Raw genomic sequence first — 20972 nt, 5'->3', positions numbered from 1 at the left:
AGCTGCCACAGAACCACTAAAGGCTGTGATCCGTACAAGATTCAACACAAAGTGCACAGGAGAGCTCTCGCTGACTTGCCCAGCAGAAGCAGCATTTGTGAACACACATTCTCAGTGCCAGCAATGGACAGCCTAGCGCAGACCACTGCAGCCTATGGTTCAGAAACATCAGGTCATAGTTCTACTCAAACATGTCCCAGAATAACATTGGAAGGGGAACTGGTGAAAATATATTTTTACTATCATACTATTCTATCACCTCATTACAATTGTACGTTCTTTCTCCTTTTCTCTCTTACGCTGTCATGAGAAAAAAGTGATTCCAAGTTGACATGGAAGATAAAATTCTGTAAGCATGTAAAGTGAGACAAAGTATTTATTAAAGACTGTCACTTTTATTAGTAAGAGACAAAATTCCTAGGCTGAATGCTAACAGCTTTTTAACTTATATCCATAATAACCATTAGTTCCTAGTGCTTTCTAAAGGTTATCAAGAACCTTGCAGGTAATTAACATGTCACTGAATATATCACAGTAACACAACTAAACATACTAACAGAAAAACAGAGAAGGTAAATTATGCAACAAGCTTTAATCATAGCACTAATAACAGAGAAGGCAAGCCACATTTTATCATATACCCCAAAAGAAGGTCTATTTGCTACATTTCAGCCAACCACAGAGAACTTACCTTTCATTGTAATGACAGATTATATAATAAATCTAGTTATAAACAGCAGCTCAAAAAACCAGAACAGAAGCAATCCTTACTTATTTCCCAAGGTCTAGCCTCCAGCATTAAGATGATGAAGACAAAATACTAGCCAAAGCGTGCCACCTCACCTTTCTAATAGTATTTATTATGAAAGATGTTGATTCCACCTCTGTTACCTTGAATAACTCTCTACAGATCAATAGTTATGTGAATGGGGTTTCCTTATAGGTATGTGAATGTTTTGTTTCTTTTTAGTTAGAAAATTTGGGACCCACCTGGTTCCGAGATGGAAGTTGTAGTAAGACTAGGAACAATAGGAACAAATTAACTTATGGCCATTGCAGGCTTTTTACTCTTGTATCACAGCTTTTCTTAAATACTTGCTCCTAGCAGCGATGAGACCTGTGGATGGGCTTCATCCAAACTGGATCCTTTAGGAGGGAACCCACTCTCAGCGTCATGTACAATCTGCCCTCTGGGCAACACCACCATAATGAAAATGAAAAATGAATAACAAACAAAAAAGTCAGAAACATAAAAAATAAACATCACATTTATTTAAATAAAAATATACACACAGTGTACAATGGACATGGCTTACAGACAGCAATGAAATAAAAATGCTAAATCCTGAAATAGAAAAAAGAGTTGAATTGCTATAGTTGTGCTTCGTTTCTCTGAACAATCACATACTATGAAGTCCTGTAATGTTACTTATACATAGCCTCATGTGCTCCAGAGTGTGAGACAGGAACATTACAAGGAACAGCTACACGAAATGAGAACAAGTACCAAAGTAATTTGGGATTTTAGAAATTGTAAAGTCGGACTGTTCATAAGCAAAACAGAAGTGCTGAAAACTTTTGAAGTACTTTGCATGCACGGAACGAGTACAAAACACCACTGCCAATAGTTACAGATCTAAGTTAAGAGCAGCATGGTCCAAATCTCACCACTCCAGACTCCACAGATCCAGGGCGCTCTATTATCACAGTCAGGTTTCCACCATAACTCTTTCTCCCTGTCAGCACGCAAACCCCATACTTTATGTTTCAGCTCTTTGAAATATGGATACATTGGTTCACAAGTGTTCTCCATTTTATTTATTCTGATGTATTAAGCTTCATGCTTATTTGAGCAAATGCAAGTTTTTAATCTTGGATCATGAGTATCATGCTGAAATTCATTGTTGTTATGTTATATTATTCAGCAGACGCTATGAGAAAAAGAGCAAATAAATGTTTGAGTGCTGCAGAGTGTAAGCTGAATGCTTTGGCAACACAACAGTTGATGTGTTACTAAGGAAAAATGTTCTAAAGACTGAAGTCTGGGATTTTTTTTTCCTTTTTGCTTTACAAAAACATTTGTGTGTGTGGTTTTTTTTTAAACATGCAATTTACAAGGTAGTTTTGTGTTTTGAAGAACAGTAAATTATTTCAAAGCTCTCTGATTGTGAACATTTGTTTTTAAGCTTCAAATAAGTGAAAAGCAAGATGCAAATTCATGTCTCATGGCATCACCTGTACAGCACACTTCTTTACAATACAAAACCCCCATAAATATAGATATCAGTGCTTTCAAGTTTACAACATAGCCAACTGAAAAAATATACATTAAAGACTGTTAACTGATTAGATACATTATTTCATGCAAGTAATTTTTCTGCATAGTTTTAAATGCAATTTATTTATTACACTTGTTGATGTTCAGCACATTTTCTGCTTTTTTTAAGTGGACCATAGGATTTCCTGGAAAATGTGTTTAAACTAGAAATAAAAATTAGCTTATTTTCTGAAGCTCTTTATAGGCATATTATACAGTGGGCTTCAAAATGATATGGTGCACTTCTTTATACCTAAATTACTCATGATGATTTATAATATCATTACAATGCATTTCACTGCAAATAAGTGCATTTTCATCAGGACTGAATGATTTAGACACAGAAAGTGTTTGTTAATTTCCTTATTTCACTTACGTAATGCCAAAATTCAGACAGTACAAAAATCAACATTGCAAAGGACTTCATTAAGGCTCTTTCTCGGTTCATATTTTGTTTCAGCTGTCCTCCTACATTATTTGTTCTTTATGACACATACATTGCTAGTACTCCATCAAAATACACAGCTTCACATACACAAAAATCAGATAACATAATTAAAAATTCCCGTTTCCTAGTTGCTCCATAAAAGCCAAAGTACAAACATTAACAAGAATGTATTTCAAATTCCCCAAAAGAAGACTTCAGAAAAAAAAGACTTGCCTCCTTAATAATGTCAGGCCTATGCATGTTATGTATTATAACAGTATTAATCTCTGAGAAAAAAATTACTTTAACCTTCTGTTCCTTATTTTTTTTTAGGTATTTTATACCAGCTCTCTACTTAGACACTGGTCTGTGGTACAAAACCCCCATATAAGCACATAATGTATTGTACAAATAGTCAAAGCTAGAAGCCCTTATTTCAGGATTCCTTGATGCAGATCCTGACGACCTTATTTCTACAAATAATGTCCTCTGTAAGACAGGAATTGGCTTTAGATGCCAGGTATATTTCTGAATGTTCATCTTCTAGCCCTTGAGAACTGCCCTCCCCTCAAAGCAGCTTATTTTATGCCTTACAAAAGTTTTAAGAGAGAAGATATAGAACATTTTTCTGTGCATCCGCCATCAAAATCATTATGCTTCCCATAACCCTTTGCAAAACAAATTGTGTAGCTTGCTCATAAAAATTCATTTGCTTAATTTTGCTCCTTTGATATTCACAGTGAACTACAAGGATATGTGCAAGACCTTTGGGATAATTTAACTCCTCTGTTAGGTATTCAAACAATGCACAGGGTTTGAAGCAGCTTCTACAAAGAGTAAATGTACTCCAAGTAATGTAACTATCAACCTGCAGCAAAACCCTCTTTGTTTCTTCATAAAAGGCAAACCAGAAAAAACACTAGTTTTGAGTCCATGCTTAGCTGACACATCAGCTTTGATGATGCAGCCTTTGCCGGTACAGTAGCCCACTGAAGGCAATGACCAAACAAGGAATCATTTGAGCCTGTTTCAGTACTGAAGCAACACAGCTCTTCAAGCAGGCTTGCAACCACACCACCGGGTTTTACAATGGTCTTGTATCCTACAAAAAGATGTTCCAATCAAAAAACTAGCTTGAAAAAGTTCAGCCTTATTGAGCACAAAACTCAGCCTACTCTTCTGTAATGGCCCAAGCTCAATGAAGTTTCACTGCAGCACACTGATGTGGGTTTTGGTTTTTCTTCTCAATTATCTTTAACAAATAACAGATTATTTAATTTTACAAAATCATACTGGGATTGGCTGCTAAAACAAAAAGTATAGTAATCCAATGCCTATTTTGCCTTCATCAAAAAAGTGGCTTTGACATGGAAAACATTTTCAATATAAAAGTAACGTGATAGTGACAGTGGCAATTTAGAACCCAAGTAGGATTAAAATGCTGAGAGGAGATCTTGGAAGACTATTTGCCTGATAAGAAAGTCTATAGAATTTCATATTTTGAACTTGAAAGAATGTCCACGGGACTAAGATAAGGAATTATAGGAACCTATAGTACCACCAGTGAATACCATCCCCACGTAGACTTTTACAGATTGTTTCAGAATAACTGTAGGAAGGGCAGCATTCTCTGTCATACTTCTGTGGGATTAGTTCAGAGGTGCATGAGGAGTTTATCACTATTTCTAAACTGTACATGTAGGGGTTTTTTAAGCTAATGATAAACGTGGCAGATACCGAGGGCTAGTGCGGCAGTCTGACAGAACAAAACATCACTTTCCTAGGCAGATTTATGTTCTATAAATCCACAAAAAAGTTTTGTACAGAACAGCTCTGTTACAGTTAAAGACTCAAACACAAATTTATGCAAGCATTCAACCCACCCAATGAGTAATACCCACTTCTACTGGTACACACCAGGAAAAAATCAAGGCATTATATTCTCATCTACCTGAGCTCATCTGTGATGCAATGCTAACTCTTCTGACATCTATTGCTGAAGTAATACATACCAGAAGGACAAATAAGTCATTCATGATAGCACATAACTGAAATAAACAACAAATGCACCAAAACACTATTTAAATTACCTACTTTACTTTCAAAAAAAGTTTGAATTAGTTAGATAAATATGTTGTATAGGTGAATTCCTGGCTTCACTGAAGTACATGATCATTGGGAATGAGGATTTCTCTAAGGCCCAAAGCCTGATCTTGCAAGTACACAAGATGGGTTTAATTTTATTCACACAATAGATCATTTCCATGCAATCACCCAATTAGAGTTTTCAGAATCAGGCTCTTAAATATGTATTTTCATTAGTATAGTTACAGATTTATACCAAGTCATGGGCTTATGGATTAAAAAGAACAAATTGTAACTCATGGTGCATCAAGGTTTCTTTGACTTTCATAGGAGTAAGCAAACATTAACTTCTTTATCCATGGCAATTACAGATGCTCAAATTCCTAGTGCAGTTTCATTAGGATAAAATTCTCACACTTCTGCTCTAGATATTTTTTTCTCAAAATGAATGCATTACATAAAGGTCAGTAACCAGTGAATACTTGAGGTTTTTAAACTGTATTACTCACTGGGAGGCAGAAGGCGGCAATAAATAGATACAATTAGAAAACACAAATGTTCTTTACAAGACAAATTTCAGGACTAACACAAGCTGGCAGAAGCATTAACATTCATTTTTAAAGCTGATAGTTCTTCATCGTAGAGTGTCTACACACAGCATTACAAATTTGATATAAATCAGCTGCAGTGGCTAACTAGCCCTAATACAGTAGGTTACTCGTAATATTTATCTTAGGCTCTGTAATAACATACATGTTTTTATAGCCTAAAGATACTTTAAGTCCTCTATATACAACTTATTTTCCCTACCACTAAAGAAAATTTAGTTCTAAGGGTTTACAAAAGATGGGAGTATGACAGGTCAGGTTCAGGTCACCTTACTTGAAGAATTAATTCCCCTGATTTCAACGTGATTTATGTGAAAGTGAAGTGAAATAAGGGGTATTTGACTGTGGTACAGAAAGCCAAGAATGACACATCCAAATGAACTGCAAAGAATCAGAATGGAATTACTGAAATTACAGGCTGTAATTACTAAAAACATATTATGAAGTTACCATTCTTATGTAAAGAAGCTAAATACAACTACCAAAATCATATTTAGCCCAGGTATTAACATGAGCATCTTTCATAAACACTTCTGTGAAGGATTTAATTGTTAGTGATCAAGACCTCAGCGCTATGCTGGCACCAGAAAAAACTATTTCCAGCAGTAAGAGACCCCTTATATCAAATCTCAGGTTTTGGTTTGGAGTCTGAATGCCACCTTCCAGATGGCTAACCTCAGTTCCTACAGCAAACGACATCTCCCTTCTTAATCTTTGATCAAACAACCCAGATAACTAATTCCAGCTGGCTTATGAGTCACTAAGCTTCAACTTCACAAAGAACAGTTGAATATATTTGGTTTTGAGATTATCCAGTCCATTGCTTTTTCATGATATTTTATTCCATAAAAACTAACCGGACTTATTTTAATGTAAAACGATAAAACCTGATAAAAATAATACCTCATCTGGTTACACATTCCCAATTAATAAGTCATAAACAGTGAGTTTTATATTCACTAATTAGCGTGATGTATGTTCCTGATTACACTTTTGTTAAACTTAGGTGTCAGCTTTTCCATATGTCCCTTCTGGAGGTCTGTAGTACTTTGGGAAAGCCATCAGCTGTATCATGTTGAATGCATACTTTCTGCATTTGACATTCTTCAGTACATTCTCTATGCGGCATCCTTCTCTAGTGAAAGGGGGAAAAAGTACAACTTCATGAAACACAGAATAAATAAATATGTTTTATTTGTTCATTGCAGAGTTTCAGCAACAGTTGAAGTAAAAATAACAAAGATTCAACTCTACATTTTTGTTCTCCACAAGTGATGATACATCTTACAAAATTAAATCCAAGGCCAGGCCCAGTACAGTTATTGCCCTCAGAAATAGGTGATAAGATTTTTTCCCCCCTAATATATTTGTCCTTGAGGTTTAAAGTTTAGTTTAAAAAAATTAAATACTTTAATGATACATTTTGTTCTAATTCCAGAAATATATTTGCCTTTTAAACCTTCTCATACTTTTTTTCCAAATTGTTTGCTATATACGTGAGAGTACACTTTGCCCTAAAAATGCGTATTCTAGGAATAAGGCATTTTATTAAGTCTGGCCCTAGAGATCTGCGAATGAAAGTTTCATCTCTGCTTCATTTCCCATATGTTCAGCTTTGCAATGAAAAAAAAGAGAGAATGGCTTTTCAAACAGCCCAATCCAACTCTCTGCTTTATAAAGGAAGGATGTTTGTTCACATACAGTACAAAAGTCACAAGTGCCAAAGTGGTGCATCAAGACATAAACAGGACTTTGTTAAAAAGAATATAAAAGTGTCTTGAAAGCAAAAGAAACTAAAGCAACAATTACAAACAGGTTAATTTCATTACAAAACAGAACTTACTCTATTCCATTTAGTTACTTGACCAAAGAGGGTTAGTTGTAGCAAAGAAATAATCATTAGTTAAACAAAAAAAGATCCCATCAGCTAGTAACAATGAAAATAACACAATGGAAGTTAAGTCTCACAAACCACAACCCCGTAATATTTATCTAGGGGTTAGTTCGCTCTGTGCAATTTTTTTTTTTTTTTTTTTTTATTTGTCAGACTAATTACTCTGGAAAGAGGGGTTCAAGCATTCAGGATTCCACATCTTCTTGTATACAGTGACAGCATTGTAAGTGGGCTTTCTTTGAGCTAATTACAGTGGGAAAACTTTACCATGAACAGAAAGAGCAAATCAATTCACTCAATGCATAGTATACTTCTTAGAGTTCAGAAAAAAAGGACCAAAACATAGTACATTTCAGACATTTGTATCTTAAGGATGAATCCTTGGGGTCTGAGATTGTAGAAATATTACAGCATAATTCCTTTTTCTAAAGTTAATTTGTTGCTGTTTGTAGAAAAGAAAGGAACACAAGTGAAGTTTATTGATATTTGGCTAATAGCAAAGCAAGACTTAAAATAAGCCACACAACCAGCAAGTGTGAGCTGACAAGCAGCAAGGCGACAGGATAGAAGTGTCGAGAAGTTGGCTTGTTATCAGTTAGACAGCCTGTTTCGGGATCATCCGATTCATTCAGTGCTCCCTGGGTTTGTCTGCTGTTAAACAGGGGAAGTTAGGAACAAATAGAAGAGCATTTAAACAGCAAAGAAAGCCAACACGTAGGTATTTTGACAAAGTGAAACTATATAGTAATTTCGATGAAATAGATATATGCTAAGTACTTCCAATATCTTTATTGTGTTCTACAGCTGACACGAGAAGCACGATGACTAGGTGGCTGCTGTTAAGCTTTCTAGGTGTCTCAGAGCAGCGTTCATAAGTTAATGTTAAATAACTTATGAGATGAACTATACTATCACTAAAATGAACACGCACACCGAACAGAAATGAAATTAAGTTTAAAAAAAAAATAAATTAAGGAAGCAAAGAAAAAAGATCACAAATATGTCACGATGCAACACTGACAAAATAGTGTCTCCATGGTGTTCACAGGCTTTTCAGTCCTGCTTCACTATCTATTAGGAAATATATAGGCAGAAATAGAAAGGGCACATACTCTTTTTGGAATTAACAACTATTCTAAAATAGTTTTAAATAACGGTAAATTGACTCCTTCAAAAATTCATCAGTGCTAGTGACTCAGTTTTGAAGTCAACATCAGTTTGTTTTCTTTAAAGGCTCACACCTACACTCCTGTAAGAAAATTACCTGTATCTTGTTCAGTCAACTCAGCTAGGCACTAATCTGCTAACAGCAAAGTGCTACTGAACCACTGTAAGCTGCGTGGTCACTTTTCTACCAGAGCAGCAGGGATATTTAAATATCACTGCCAATCTTTCCTATTGTAGTCTTGGTAGCTTCTCTACAATTAGAATTATGCATATTTCAACTATATGTCTTAAATCCCTTTGAACTTAATTTTATTTGCATACACTCAGGAGACCTGTTTGTGGACTTCCTTTAGGCAGTAAGGACTAATATTTTTATTTTTCTATTTACTATGAATATTCTGGGATGAAAAGATAACTCACTGTTTTTCTCTGTGGATTTAAGAATATACAAATATATCAGATTACAGCATAGCGCTTTTTCAGAAGCACATGTCCCAGATATGCTGTTTTTTCAAGAACGAAAAAGCTGGCAGGCCATAAAGAGGCTGTAGGACAGTAAAGGCAGTATCACACATCCCCAGGTAAAATGAGAAGAGTACATCAAAGACAGCAGCAGTCACTTCATCTACAGAAAGCCTGCCTTTCTGACTCGCGCGTTAAAAGACAACGTTGAGCTTCTTGAGCTTGGATAGCAAGAGAGGTGCAAGAACTGCATTTAAAGGTGGGATCCTAGGAATAGGGCTGCAAAAAAAACATTCCTTGCATGATTTTCCTTTTAAAAAAGCCTTCCATAGGTTGTTTTTAATGTCTTTCTTTGCTTTGAATATTCAATCTGTATGTCACACTAATAATAGAGGACAACCCATACTATTTTAAATAGCAAAACAAAGATAAAAAATAAAATCCCTAACACTTGAATCTAGGTCAAAAAAAAAATTGGTGTCAGTGCGTCTGCTGCTTTTGGTTTACAGTTTTCAAGTGTCCATGGATAGAACTTGGACAGACCTCAAACAGCATTTTAGACAAAATCATCTCAGAAACTGTCAAGGAATGAATCTGTCTGGTATGCTGACTTTGTCAACACTGTGGCTTACGCTGAAAGAAATAATTCTGTATTCCGTATCAAGACCACTCCAGTTAATGCCTTTGCCCAAGGGTCCACCCCCAGACATTTCTTCCTCTTCTGCTCACAGTGATAACGTTACCCTTCGTGATCAGTTGCGAGGACTAACTGTATTACTCTGATAATTTTCTCCTTTATTGTGTATTTCAACTTTTGAAACACGCTGCTTGCTGTTTTTCCTTTTCTTAATCTCTACAGGACCCCACAAGTCTGCCTCTTTCATATTTTTGCGCCATCCCCTCAGCCCTCTTCTACTCTTCCAGGTAAGCCTGCTGGTTTCAGCTTACCCCCATTACGCCCACAACTGAGAGCTCTAGCTCATCGCTCAGAGCCCCACGCACGGCCACCACATTAGCCACTGTTCAGTACTTCATTCTGGAGAGCCTTAGCTTTGCACGCCAATGGTTTATTCTAAGCAGGCTGAGTTACTTGCAGGTTGCCCCAACAGGGATGAACCCTCCTATTTCTGTGGTGTGCCTTGTTCTATTTTGCTCCACGTCTCATTGACAGACTGACTGTCTTTTATCTGTTGCTACAAGTCCCATTAGCATCGGTGAGATTTATGCAGATGCAATGATGGAAATAAGAGATAAAAGCCATTTGTTCTTTCTTTCTTTTTTTTTTTTTTTTCAATAGAAAAGCCTACAGTACACTTATTCTTTGATATGCTGAAAAGAATGATCAGTGTCTTTCAACATAAGAAGTCCTATCTTCCTGCCAGGAAAACCACAGTGAACAGCTGATGCACAGGGACTTCTGTTCCACAAATTAGTCACATCACTCTATGCATGATTCAATAAGACATCCTCAAAATAGAGCAAGAGGATCTAAGTCCATTATTAGCTACCTAAGAACAGGCTGAGCAGAATACCTAAACACGCTTTTAATTTAAGAGGAATATTTGATCACGGTCAGATGCCTTGCTAAGCTCTGCTAATGCTTTTCAATGCACTGCAGTGACAATGTCTTCTAACACATCTTAAAGTGTTCTCCGCAGTGACTAATGTATCTAGTTAAACAAAGCGAGGCCCTACACCCTCCTGTCAGCGGCATGACAACACTGCTTCCCCTGGCTCATCAAAACCTGTACAAGTATTACTGCAAACAGCATGAATGCAGCTGCTGCCATGTCAGCTGGATTTATTTGGTTTCTGACTGACACTCATCACAACCAGAACAGAATGACGGCTGACCCTATTATAGCGTGAAGGTACAGCCATCGTTTTGGATGTTCTCTCCATCACAAACTAACGGCTCTGAACTCACACCAAAGGAAAGGAAGATGAATCCCAAAATACCCAGCAAGTTTTTAGTTCACACACGCAATTTTAAGGGGAATAGCGAAAGCTTCTAAATCCATAACATCTGGGGTCACGAACACCCCTCTAACCTATAGTAATATTTTTATTCATTTACTTTCAAGTTGTTCATTTGAGGCTTACAACACAGCAGAATACATCTTAAGAGCCAAGGGTGCTGTAAGTTTAATGACGATATAACCATTTCAGTCTGTCTTCTACCCCACTTGCTGTTTTATCATCTTAAACTCCTATTGGGATAATGCTGCATGCCTATCAAATGAGACAAAGGCAAAACAGCAGGTATTTTCTGTTGTTTTTAAATTCAGATGACAGATCGTTCGAACCTCTAAGCAGTGGAGCAGAGACAATGAAATGGTGTAAGGAAGAAGCCTCTCAAGAGCCCTTATAAAGTCAAGCACACATCCGAGGGCACAGTCTGGCTTTTGATTATAAGTCACACTGACATCCCCGTGCAAGGTTTTTGCAGATGTATTTTAACACTTTGGATATATGCTTCTCTTGTTAGAACTTTTCCAGCTCCAGCTATTAATGATACTGGAAATGCTATGTTGTCCTAAAGCAGTGCTTCACGTAGAATAGATAGGCAGCTTTCTATCAATGCAAGGATCCCGTGTGCTAGCAGTGACTTCAGTCTGAATTCACGTCTTACAGCACGCGTACTTTGGGGGAATTTTCCTTTTTTTTGCAGACAGACTCAAGCAAGCAGTTTCTGGGCCTACTGGGTTTTTCTTGTCAAACTCCAGTGCTGACACAGAAAAATGGCAAAAGTGAGATGCTTCTTTTTAATCCCTTCCAACAATAGCAGCACAGATGTTTCTGCAAATAGAAGGGATTGCTAACAGTTCTCTATGTTACACAATTTTGCTTACTTACCTGTTTTTTTATTCAAGACTATCACAATCCAGAACTTCTAAGAAGCAGCTTCTCTAAAGAGTGTTTTCAGCCCTCTCAAAGATTTTAAGCAGAATACTGTCTTGGAGAGAAAGCAGCTTTATTTCTACGTTAACACATTACTGTGATTCACCAAAATGCTTCAAAGAAAAATCAACTGTTTCAACATGCAGCACTACAGTTCTAGATGGTCGCCTTGACTTTTTCAAAGGGGAAAGATGAGATTCTTGTGAACATCTCCTGGCCGTTATAAAGATGCTGTACTATCAGATCTAGAAGAGTAAAACATGACTCAGAAGGACATAAATAGATCTCAGCCTAGTCCTGGAGGATTGCTGAATCAGAGCAGAACTCAGATAAAATATATAAAGGAATATTGTGTAACAACCTTTTATGTTGAAAGATCAAGTTGATACAATGAAACCTCCAACAATTTGTAAAAAAAAAAATATAAAAATGTTTCTGCATTGTTTCAAAATGGAAAACATAGGAAGGGAACCATCAGAGAAATTCTTCTGTATCAATGATCTTTACAATAATTCTTTTTCTGATGCATATTGTTGTCACTAACAAACAATTTGTTCCTCAAATCTAGATGGCATTAAATAAAGTCAAAGATGCTAGAAATCAATTTTTGCTGCTTATGTGTTCCTATAATCTCTAATCTGGTCCAAAACAAACAACTGGCATTACTGAAATTGTCAAGCAGTCTCAGATCTAAGAATACTGATGAATTCAGTCAGTGATTTGGAGACAGCTGATGTTTAAACACATACCAACAATACAAGCAATCTGTTTATCAGATTGTCATACTAATGCCTCTCTTTTTGTTTTTCCTTTTGTACTGCAACTTTTTTTCCTTATTCTTTTTGCTTTTGCCAGCACCCTCTATGTCCCTATTCCTTTCTTCTCTCCCTTGTTTAGTTAAAACACATTACTTTTCTAATGCCATTGTTTAGGAAATAAAAAAGAGAGCACATCATATAACATGAAGCTTGTCCACTGAGTTTGACCAAGCAGTAGATTCATGATTTAGCCACCTAGATCTTGAAAAACAGTTGATACGCAGTAATTCAGGTTTTTGTGCTCAAAACTATAGCACTGTATATGGGTTGGTTCTCAGTCTGTCCAGAGAAAAAGATTCCATTTTGAGGAGCTGGTCAGAAACAGCAGGGTACGGGAGGCTCAGCGATGGTCACGGTACAGATTTAAACAGCACAATGGTTCAGTAAAGAGCAACAGATTATTCAACACACTATCTTGCAGAAGAACTTAATAGGAGGCAAGCAGACACTTGGTCTTACACTCCCACAACAACATCCAGGAAAATCCTGTTATTTTATGCTATCACACTGATAGACACAGATTCTTTGGAAGAAATGGTGAAGACAAAATTAAATTTAAACAGTTGCTCTCTTTCCCTCTGTTAAGTATGTGTTCTCATTGCAGTCAAACTAACTTTAAATGTCCAAAGTTCCGACCAATTTCATCAGCTTAGCTATTCTTGAATTTCCAGGGGCAAGTGCAAGAGAGGCACACCCTGCACCTGCAGGCAATAAACCAGTACAACTCACTCCTGCTTTGGGCTATGGAAACATCTCCCTGCAATCCTGCTCTGCGGCATCTTTTCTGAAAGATGCGGAGTCTTACAGATTGAACCGGGTATTCACAATTTGTTATCTGATCGTGTGTCCTCTCTAGATTAAGATAAGGACATTTAGTTAACTCTGAGACAAAATTTAGGAACATATCCATACTTTAAAAAAAAAAAAAAAGGCATAAAAGCATGTGCTCATCTATTGTTTACTAGCGTGCAATGATAAAACATCACAGCATCATTTGTTTGTTCACACGATTACAATTTCATAATAACAAGAATTGTTCCCAAGTTAGATATTCTGTTATTTGCCAAAACTTGCGAATTTAGCTAGAGCTTGACTGTTGTTTGGCAAACAATACATTTCCTGAAAATACAGCACAGGTTAACCAGGACCTATTCATAACATCAGACCACACCTGACAGTTTCAGCCCAAGAAGGAGGAAAGTTTAAGAGAAATATTTTGACTTCTTGTTTATGAAAGCAATTTTTGTTTCAATATTTTCCTACACTCGAGAAAGTCAGAGAGAAAATGCTGAAATATTAAATGCTAGGTTACACAGTTTTAGTTTGTCTAGATAGCATTTCAGACAGATGTGAAAAACAAAAATTTCCAAATTGGTTCATTCTGTCTCAGCATTTTTGGCTCACCACAGAGCAAACCCCCTACTGTTTGTCCATGTTTACTTTTAACATAGCAGAAGAATAACTCTGAAGAAGAGACGAAAGGGCAGCTTCAAGCTTTATATCTAATATGCACAAAACATATGCTATTTGATAATATACATCTCCATCAGTGTTAATCCCAGGAACTTCAGAAATCTCTGCTGATTGCAGAAGAGTGAATATTTTTATTTGTGACTGATAAAGAACACCTGCAAGAATGTTTTTCTCTCGCAACATTAAAGAGTAACTATGTGGTAAAATAGTAACATTGACAAAATTGATACAGTGAAACATAACAAAAATAAACAAAAGATTCCAGTTAGAATCACAAACCATTTTCCTCACTGCTGCTTTCAAGACACCTACGCTAGCAGTTTAAATCCACACTCAGCAGTTCCCCACTGCTGCAGCTGAACAGCAAAACCAAGTTGACGTTCTGTGCCTATGTCCCCTTGTCTGCCAAAAGAGATTGCCGACCAGAGGCTGCCACATAGGAACAGTCCCTTGGTCATGCCAGCTCCCCGGCTGCCTGGGAGCCACCCAGGAGAGTGCTAAAATCTGCCAAAATAATACCAGGAAACATTTAATAATTTCACTATATAAAATCACTGAGATCATGTCCTAGAAACATTCCCCAGTGGTTTTAATTTACAAATACAGGCAGAGGCTTCAAGTCCTGCAAAGTCATTCTGGTAACTGTGTGAGATTAGCTTCAGAACTGGAAAGAGATGGGTTTGTAGGAGAGATTCTTCTTTACCTGTCAAGGCAGCTGAGTGGTTTTTGAAACACGATTTTCACCTCTATTATACTCCAAGCAAAGGATTTGCTCTTTCATTCTGCTAGTTACCAATACTGCTGTGCAGTATTACACATCGATTCTACAAAGTTTTCTCTTTTTATCAAAAAATATGGTTCTAATAATCTTCACAGACACTTTTCTGTAAAGTATTAGGATTACATATATATTGGAAATTCTCGGGACAAAATTGCAAAACTTTTCCTGACAAACTTCTCTTGCAAGGTTTGAAATTCAATCCAATGTGCAACCAATATTAAAGCAGATGTGATCTATCTCTTTGTGCAAGAAAACAACCAAACAAAAAATCACAACCAAAACTCAGGCTTCTTAGTGACCTGAGTATGTGTGAAGTGATGATGACTACATTCTTCAAGTAAGTTCTGAATACACAAAGTATTTCCCTTCCATAAGGGTATGGCACTAAAATAATTGGCTAGTGAGTCACACTTACTTCCAGTCTGTTTCTGTCATAGTAAGGAAGTTTTACTAAGGATGTGATTATACATTTAGCTCACATAGCACAGTGAAACATAAACCCATGATAAATTCCCTCTTTCATATGTCTAATCAGGTTTTAAATACTTTCTGTTGACCATGAAAAATCTTCATGAATCATTCCTTTTCTTTCGACAAAGATTTTTTTTTTAGCTTTTTTTCCCCCCATGGTTAAGGGCAAGTGGCAAAGCTGATTTAAGAGGCAGAAGAGGCTTGCTGTACAGCTAAACAGTCATGCATGAAGAATGATGCTTAAAATCTGACATTAATTTCCAGATGTTCAAATCTATGGGTAAGGTGACAAAATTAAGGTCAGAGAGAACTGTTTTCTTGCATTTGTAATTCGGGTCATTTTAAGTGAAGAGGGTATTGAACAGCAATAAGTATAAATTTCAATATTGTAACTTACTGTTTTATATCTGCAACTTCAGTTTGAGATACACAAAAGGAGAAATGTGACCGCTTCTGATTAATGACACCAATTCACATAATCTCTTCATGGGATTAACCAATGCGTGAGTCATAGCATAAATCACAGGAAATTATTTTCCCATTTCAAGTCTATAATGCCAGTTCATTAATTACTTTCAATAAACATACTGACAGTTTTTTTTAAAACACATCAACAGTTTGAGATCTGATCTGTTCTCATCCCAGCCATTCTTTGAGCACTAGTATCACACACAGTACATGGGTGTATTTATGCAAGGGGAGTTAGCGCACATGTAGATTGCCCAAACACGAAAAATGCACCTAAACCTGATTTTAGCTGGTGCACGACTGCTGCTACCAGGAACACTAAATGCAGCAAAGAAAGCTCCCCTACTCAGGCTAGGTAGGTGGCTAACCAAAATGACCTACCCAAAAACTTATAGGCTGGTATGCATGCTGTAGCAATCTGGAGATTGCACCATGACAGTCCTACCAGTAAACCACCTTCCCTTTTCTTTAACAGGTTGATTTTAGTCAGAAGTAAGAGAGTTTTAGAAAATGCAAGCAACATCCTATTGGAATCCCAGATACACTATGTTTTCCATCCACTTCCTTCAGAGCAAATGACAAGGCTGGGTTGAAATTCTCATGAAGTGCCTTAAAAGATTTTGTTGTCCTCTCTAGTAATAGGTAGTATGTAGAGAATTTGAAGAACAATCCCTTTCTATGGGAAATCAAGAGAGTGGGTATGACTGTTTTCTTTTTACTTGTTTTAGCATCTGTTTACAAGACAGCCAAAGTTTTTTGGAGCATGACCTCAGAAGGAAGTACTTTTCTTGCCCAAATACCAAGGATGAGGACCAAAGCTGGAATCTTTTAAACAACATATTTGCGTATTTTACAAGCTTTTTCTCTTTGTTTGTTGACACTAAACATTTGTAAGGAAATGTTTATGTTGAATGCGACTGCAGGTTTCTCAGTAAGTTTCAGACACACTCTTCCAGCTCCCTTCATCATATCTCAGAAAGTGAATATTAGCACAGACCATCACTTTTTAAGCAAAAATAGCACTGCATTGATGGGGAGAGTGGAAAGATGAAACCCCATACGGTTTCGCTCCTACAATTTCCTGAACAAAATTACCTTCTTTTTGATTTGATTTGAGATCACTGCAGACTAAAGATTTGATAAGCAGTGTATTTACCTCCTGCATCTCTAAGCCTTTGCTAGCAGCAAGGGGAAAATAAACAAATTATAACACAGGGAGAAATATCTTCTTCTTATAGTAATGCTGTATTTCCCTTACTGTTATAAAGAAAAAAAGACATGGTTTGGTTTAGCACAGTCACGGTAATTCAGAGTTTGCCAAAGATCAAAGATACAGCTCTCAGGATATGCTCTATGAACCATGTTCAGGACTCCCTGAACAGAAAAAGAAGAGTTCACTACACTGGCAGTATCACTTAATGATGAGGTAAGTCACTGACAGATGAAAAAAAAAAAAAATATTGCCCATTTACTTCTTGACCTGGACTGAACTATCAGATACATACTATTTAAAAAAAAAAATAAAAAATATCAGGTTTTTTTTTCTGTATTGCAGACTATTCTCTCAAATGCACACTCAGTAGTGAGGAAACATTTTCACCAGAGATATCACTGCAATGCCTTGGGAACTGCAGCTTGCAAAAAGCTATAGAAATTTGCCAATTCCTGTGACTTTGGAGTCTCTGGGATAGAGATACTTTAGGAATTAATGTCCCCAAGCATACCTGCAGCAAGTTGCATATGGGAATTCCAAGCACTATAGCACTGGGGCTTTCCGCTAATGGTGGAAATTGCCATCACTTACAAGTAGGCAGAATGTATAGTATTTTTAAAATGCTTATAATTGGGGAAAAGAAGGTGTTTTACTATGAAAATTCTAAACCATGTAACATAAAATTGGAAACATCCAAAACTGGAAACATCCACCTATAATTATTATTATTTTTTTCTGAAGCAGCAAGCCAGTAGCAATGTTTTGACTGTTTCCTTCCTTTCTTCCCTAAGATGCCACATGGAAGGTGGCAGGAGAGTATAAATCTTCCTGCACTGGATGATGGAGAATGATCTCTGTCTACAGTGCTTTCTTCTACTCTATTACGTACACTGGTTATTTTGCATGCTGGAAGGAAAACAGTTTAAGAAATGTTTCAGTAAGACATCATCTCATGGTGCTCCCACTTTAGATAAACATTGCACCAATTTTCCAGAAAAACCCTATCTTTTGAAATAACTTGTGTCCCTAGAAAACAACACTGCATGAGACTGTGCAATTTCAGCATCTCCTGTTTTACACTTTTTATAAGAATGCAGTTCTCAACCCAGTCAAGTCCGAGAGACATTAATCTTGGTATTGCTCATGTTTCTGGTCATGTTTTTCTTTAATCAATAAGAAAAACAGTAACACTTACATGCTTGAAGTGTTTGGCTTGAGTAACTGTGAGCCAGAGGCCAGGTGGTCAAACAGAAAAAATATACAGTGCAGCCAAAAAGCAGATAAGCTGTTAATTTATCCTCTCCAAATGCCTATTACAATGGCAGGCCTTAAGGAATTCTGCTACCCATTTTATTTCTAACAAATGCTAATGCCCTTCAATTACCTTGTAACACATCCCACATTAACCTCACGGGGAATGACATTGCCTTTCCAGGCCCAGTGAGATGTGTCAGCATTCATAGTTGTCCCTTAGCACTTGCTCATGGCCAATGAACTATGAAAAAGTGCAGCCACCTACTCTAGTCTGAGTGGGCTGCTGCTCTCCTTCGCTTTCGGTTGATACTGCATTGCTGTGGCTGTTGGACAGCACTTACAGGCTTCTAGTAACTAAACAATTTCCCTTTTTAGCATATATCTACTGCACTGGTAAGAACAGAGCAGAGACCAAGACTCATACAATCACAGAGTGGTTTGGGCTGGAAGCAACCTTAAAGCTCACCTAGTTCCACCCCTTTGCCATGGGCAGGGACACCCCCCACCAGCCCAGGTTGCTCCCAGCCCCGTCCAGCCTGGCCTTGAGCACTGCCAGGGATGGGGCACCCACAGATGCTCTGGGCAACCCGTGCTAGTGTCTCACCACCTTCATAATGCAGAATTTCTTCCTAATATGTAATCTAAATCTACCCTCTTCCAGTTTCAAGCCATTCCCCCTTGTCCTATCCCTACATGCCTTTGTAAAAAGTCCCTCTCCAGCTTTCTTGTAGGCCCCTTCAGGTACTGGCAGGCTGCTATAAGGTCTCCCTGGAACCTTCTCTTCTCCAGGCTGAACAACCCCAGCCCTCCCAGCCTGTCTTCACAGGAGAGGTGTTCCAGCCCTCTGATCATCTTTGTGGCCCTCCTCTGGACTCACTCCAATACGTCCATGTCCTTCTTATGCTGGGGGCTGCAAAGCTGAACATGGGACTCCAGGTGGGGTCTCATGAAAGTGGAGCAGAGGGGGAGAATCACCTCTCTTGACCAGCTGGCCACGCTTCTTTTGATGCAGCCCTGGGTACAGTGGCTTTCTGGGCTGCAAACGCATACTGCTGGGTCATGTTGAACTTCTCATCCACCAATACCCCCAAGTCCTCAGGGTGGCTCTTAATCCATTCTCCACTCAGCCTGTTTTTATGCTTGGGATTTCCCTGACCCACATGCAGGACCTTGCACTTGGCCTTCTTGAACTTTATGAGGTTCGCATGGGCCCAGCTCTCAAGCCTGTCAAGGTCCCTCTGGACAGCATCCCTTCCCTCCGGAGTGTTGACTGCACCACTCAGCTCAGTGTCATCAGCAAACTTGCTGTGGGTGCGCTCACTCCCACTGTCCATGTCACAAACAAAGGTGTTAAATAGTGCTGGTCCCAGTACCGAGCCCCAGAGAAACGCCACTTGTCACTGTTGTCCCCTTGGACATTGAGCTGTTGACCACAACTCTTTAAGTGTGACCATCCAGCCAATTCCTTATCCACAGAGTTGTTCATCCATCAAATCCATGTGTCTCCAGTTAAGAGACAAGGATGTTGTGCTTTTAAACTGCTTAAATTACCCTCTGCCATGGACACAAATATATATGGACAGGTATGCGATGTTCTTTTTTTCAAAGATCTCAACCATTATCATAGTTTTACTCTCAATTAACCTTTACTAGAAACTAAAACAGCCTCACAACATCTCACTGGAGCCCAGCCTACACACGGAAAGGATGCTGGAATCATGCTTGTCTCCTTTTATTAGTATTTAATTATGTGTTAGTTGAAAATAAATTCTGTAATATGCTATTAATGGACTGCTGCTGACAGCTTAAATAAAATCAATAAAACACAGAATCTGCAATCAAACAGCAAAAGTAATGTTTAAAAGTTATTACTGCCAAGCTGCAGATGTCTCTTATCTCACTAACATACACAGGGGGCAGAGTTGGCTTGTGAACCGTTTATGTACCACTAGGTTAATAATATCCTTCCTACTCTCTTACAACATGGTTAAAGCAAACAAGTAGCAGAAATGCTCTAAAATATTTTTTTCAGTATTGTTCTTTGCATTAATCCTCAATGATGGTTGATACAAGATTCAAACAAAGCTAAAGGCGTGTGTGTGCAAGCCAGCACTTGCACTTGCCAGATGAGTACGTACATCAATGCAGACAGGCTATTTTGGTGCATGAAATAATAAATGACCTTTTCACAGGTATGGTATCTAGTAATAAAATACATGCAGAACACCATAGAAAATGTAAACCACAATAATCCATCCATCCTATGTGGGAATTACAGCTAATGAAAATTTCAGTGGAGAAATTAGTTTTACATTGGCCCAATAATATTCTCTTTAGTTCAGAATAATTAACAACTGAAGAAGTAATAGACAACCTGAGGGCAAGGTAAGTTTTCTACCAAACATCTGCTTCCCTAAAGAGCAGATACTTTATTTAGAAAGCTGCTTCTCCCTCCCGTTCATTCAGATTATTAGCTGCGTATTTTTACTAAAGAATACTAGCTATAAATAAGTTTTTTCAAAAATAAATGCCTCAAATCACACTGGCAGAACAATTAAAACAGCATTTACTGAAACACTCAAGAACGTTTCGAAAAACACCCCAACTTCTACATATCAATCTACTTAAAATAG

The 20972-nt window shown here is 37.6% G+C and overlaps 1 protein-coding gene across 3 annotated transcripts in view; it reads right to left on the bottom strand.

Annotated features, from left to right (window-relative positions):
* Positions 1-1250: 1250 nt before the first annotated feature.
* The window catches only part of INPP4B (inositol polyphosphate-4-phosphatase type II B), a 225206-nt gene continuing 205484 nt past the window's right edge, over positions 1251-20972 (bottom strand). The window contains exon 24 of one of the 3 annotated variants that reach the window (XM_037397011.1): positions 1251-6572. In XM_037397011.1, the coding sequence (XP_037252908.1) occupies positions 6440-6572 (133 nt within the window). In that variant the 3' untranslated portion in view covers positions 1251-6439. Of the gene's footprint in view, positions 6573-6592; positions 7983-20972 lie in introns of those variants that run through there. The other 2 variants (XM_037397022.1, XM_037397002.1) reach the window with 2 other exon arrangements.

Source organism: Falco rusticolus, chromosome 1, assembly GCF_015220075.1.
Source record: "Falco rusticolus isolate bFalRus1 chromosome 1, bFalRus1.pri, whole genome shotgun sequence".
Lineage (NCBI taxonomy): Eukaryota > Metazoa > Chordata > Aves > Falconiformes > Falconidae > Falco > Falco rusticolus.
This window is presented reverse-complemented; position numbering and strand designations above follow the sequence as displayed.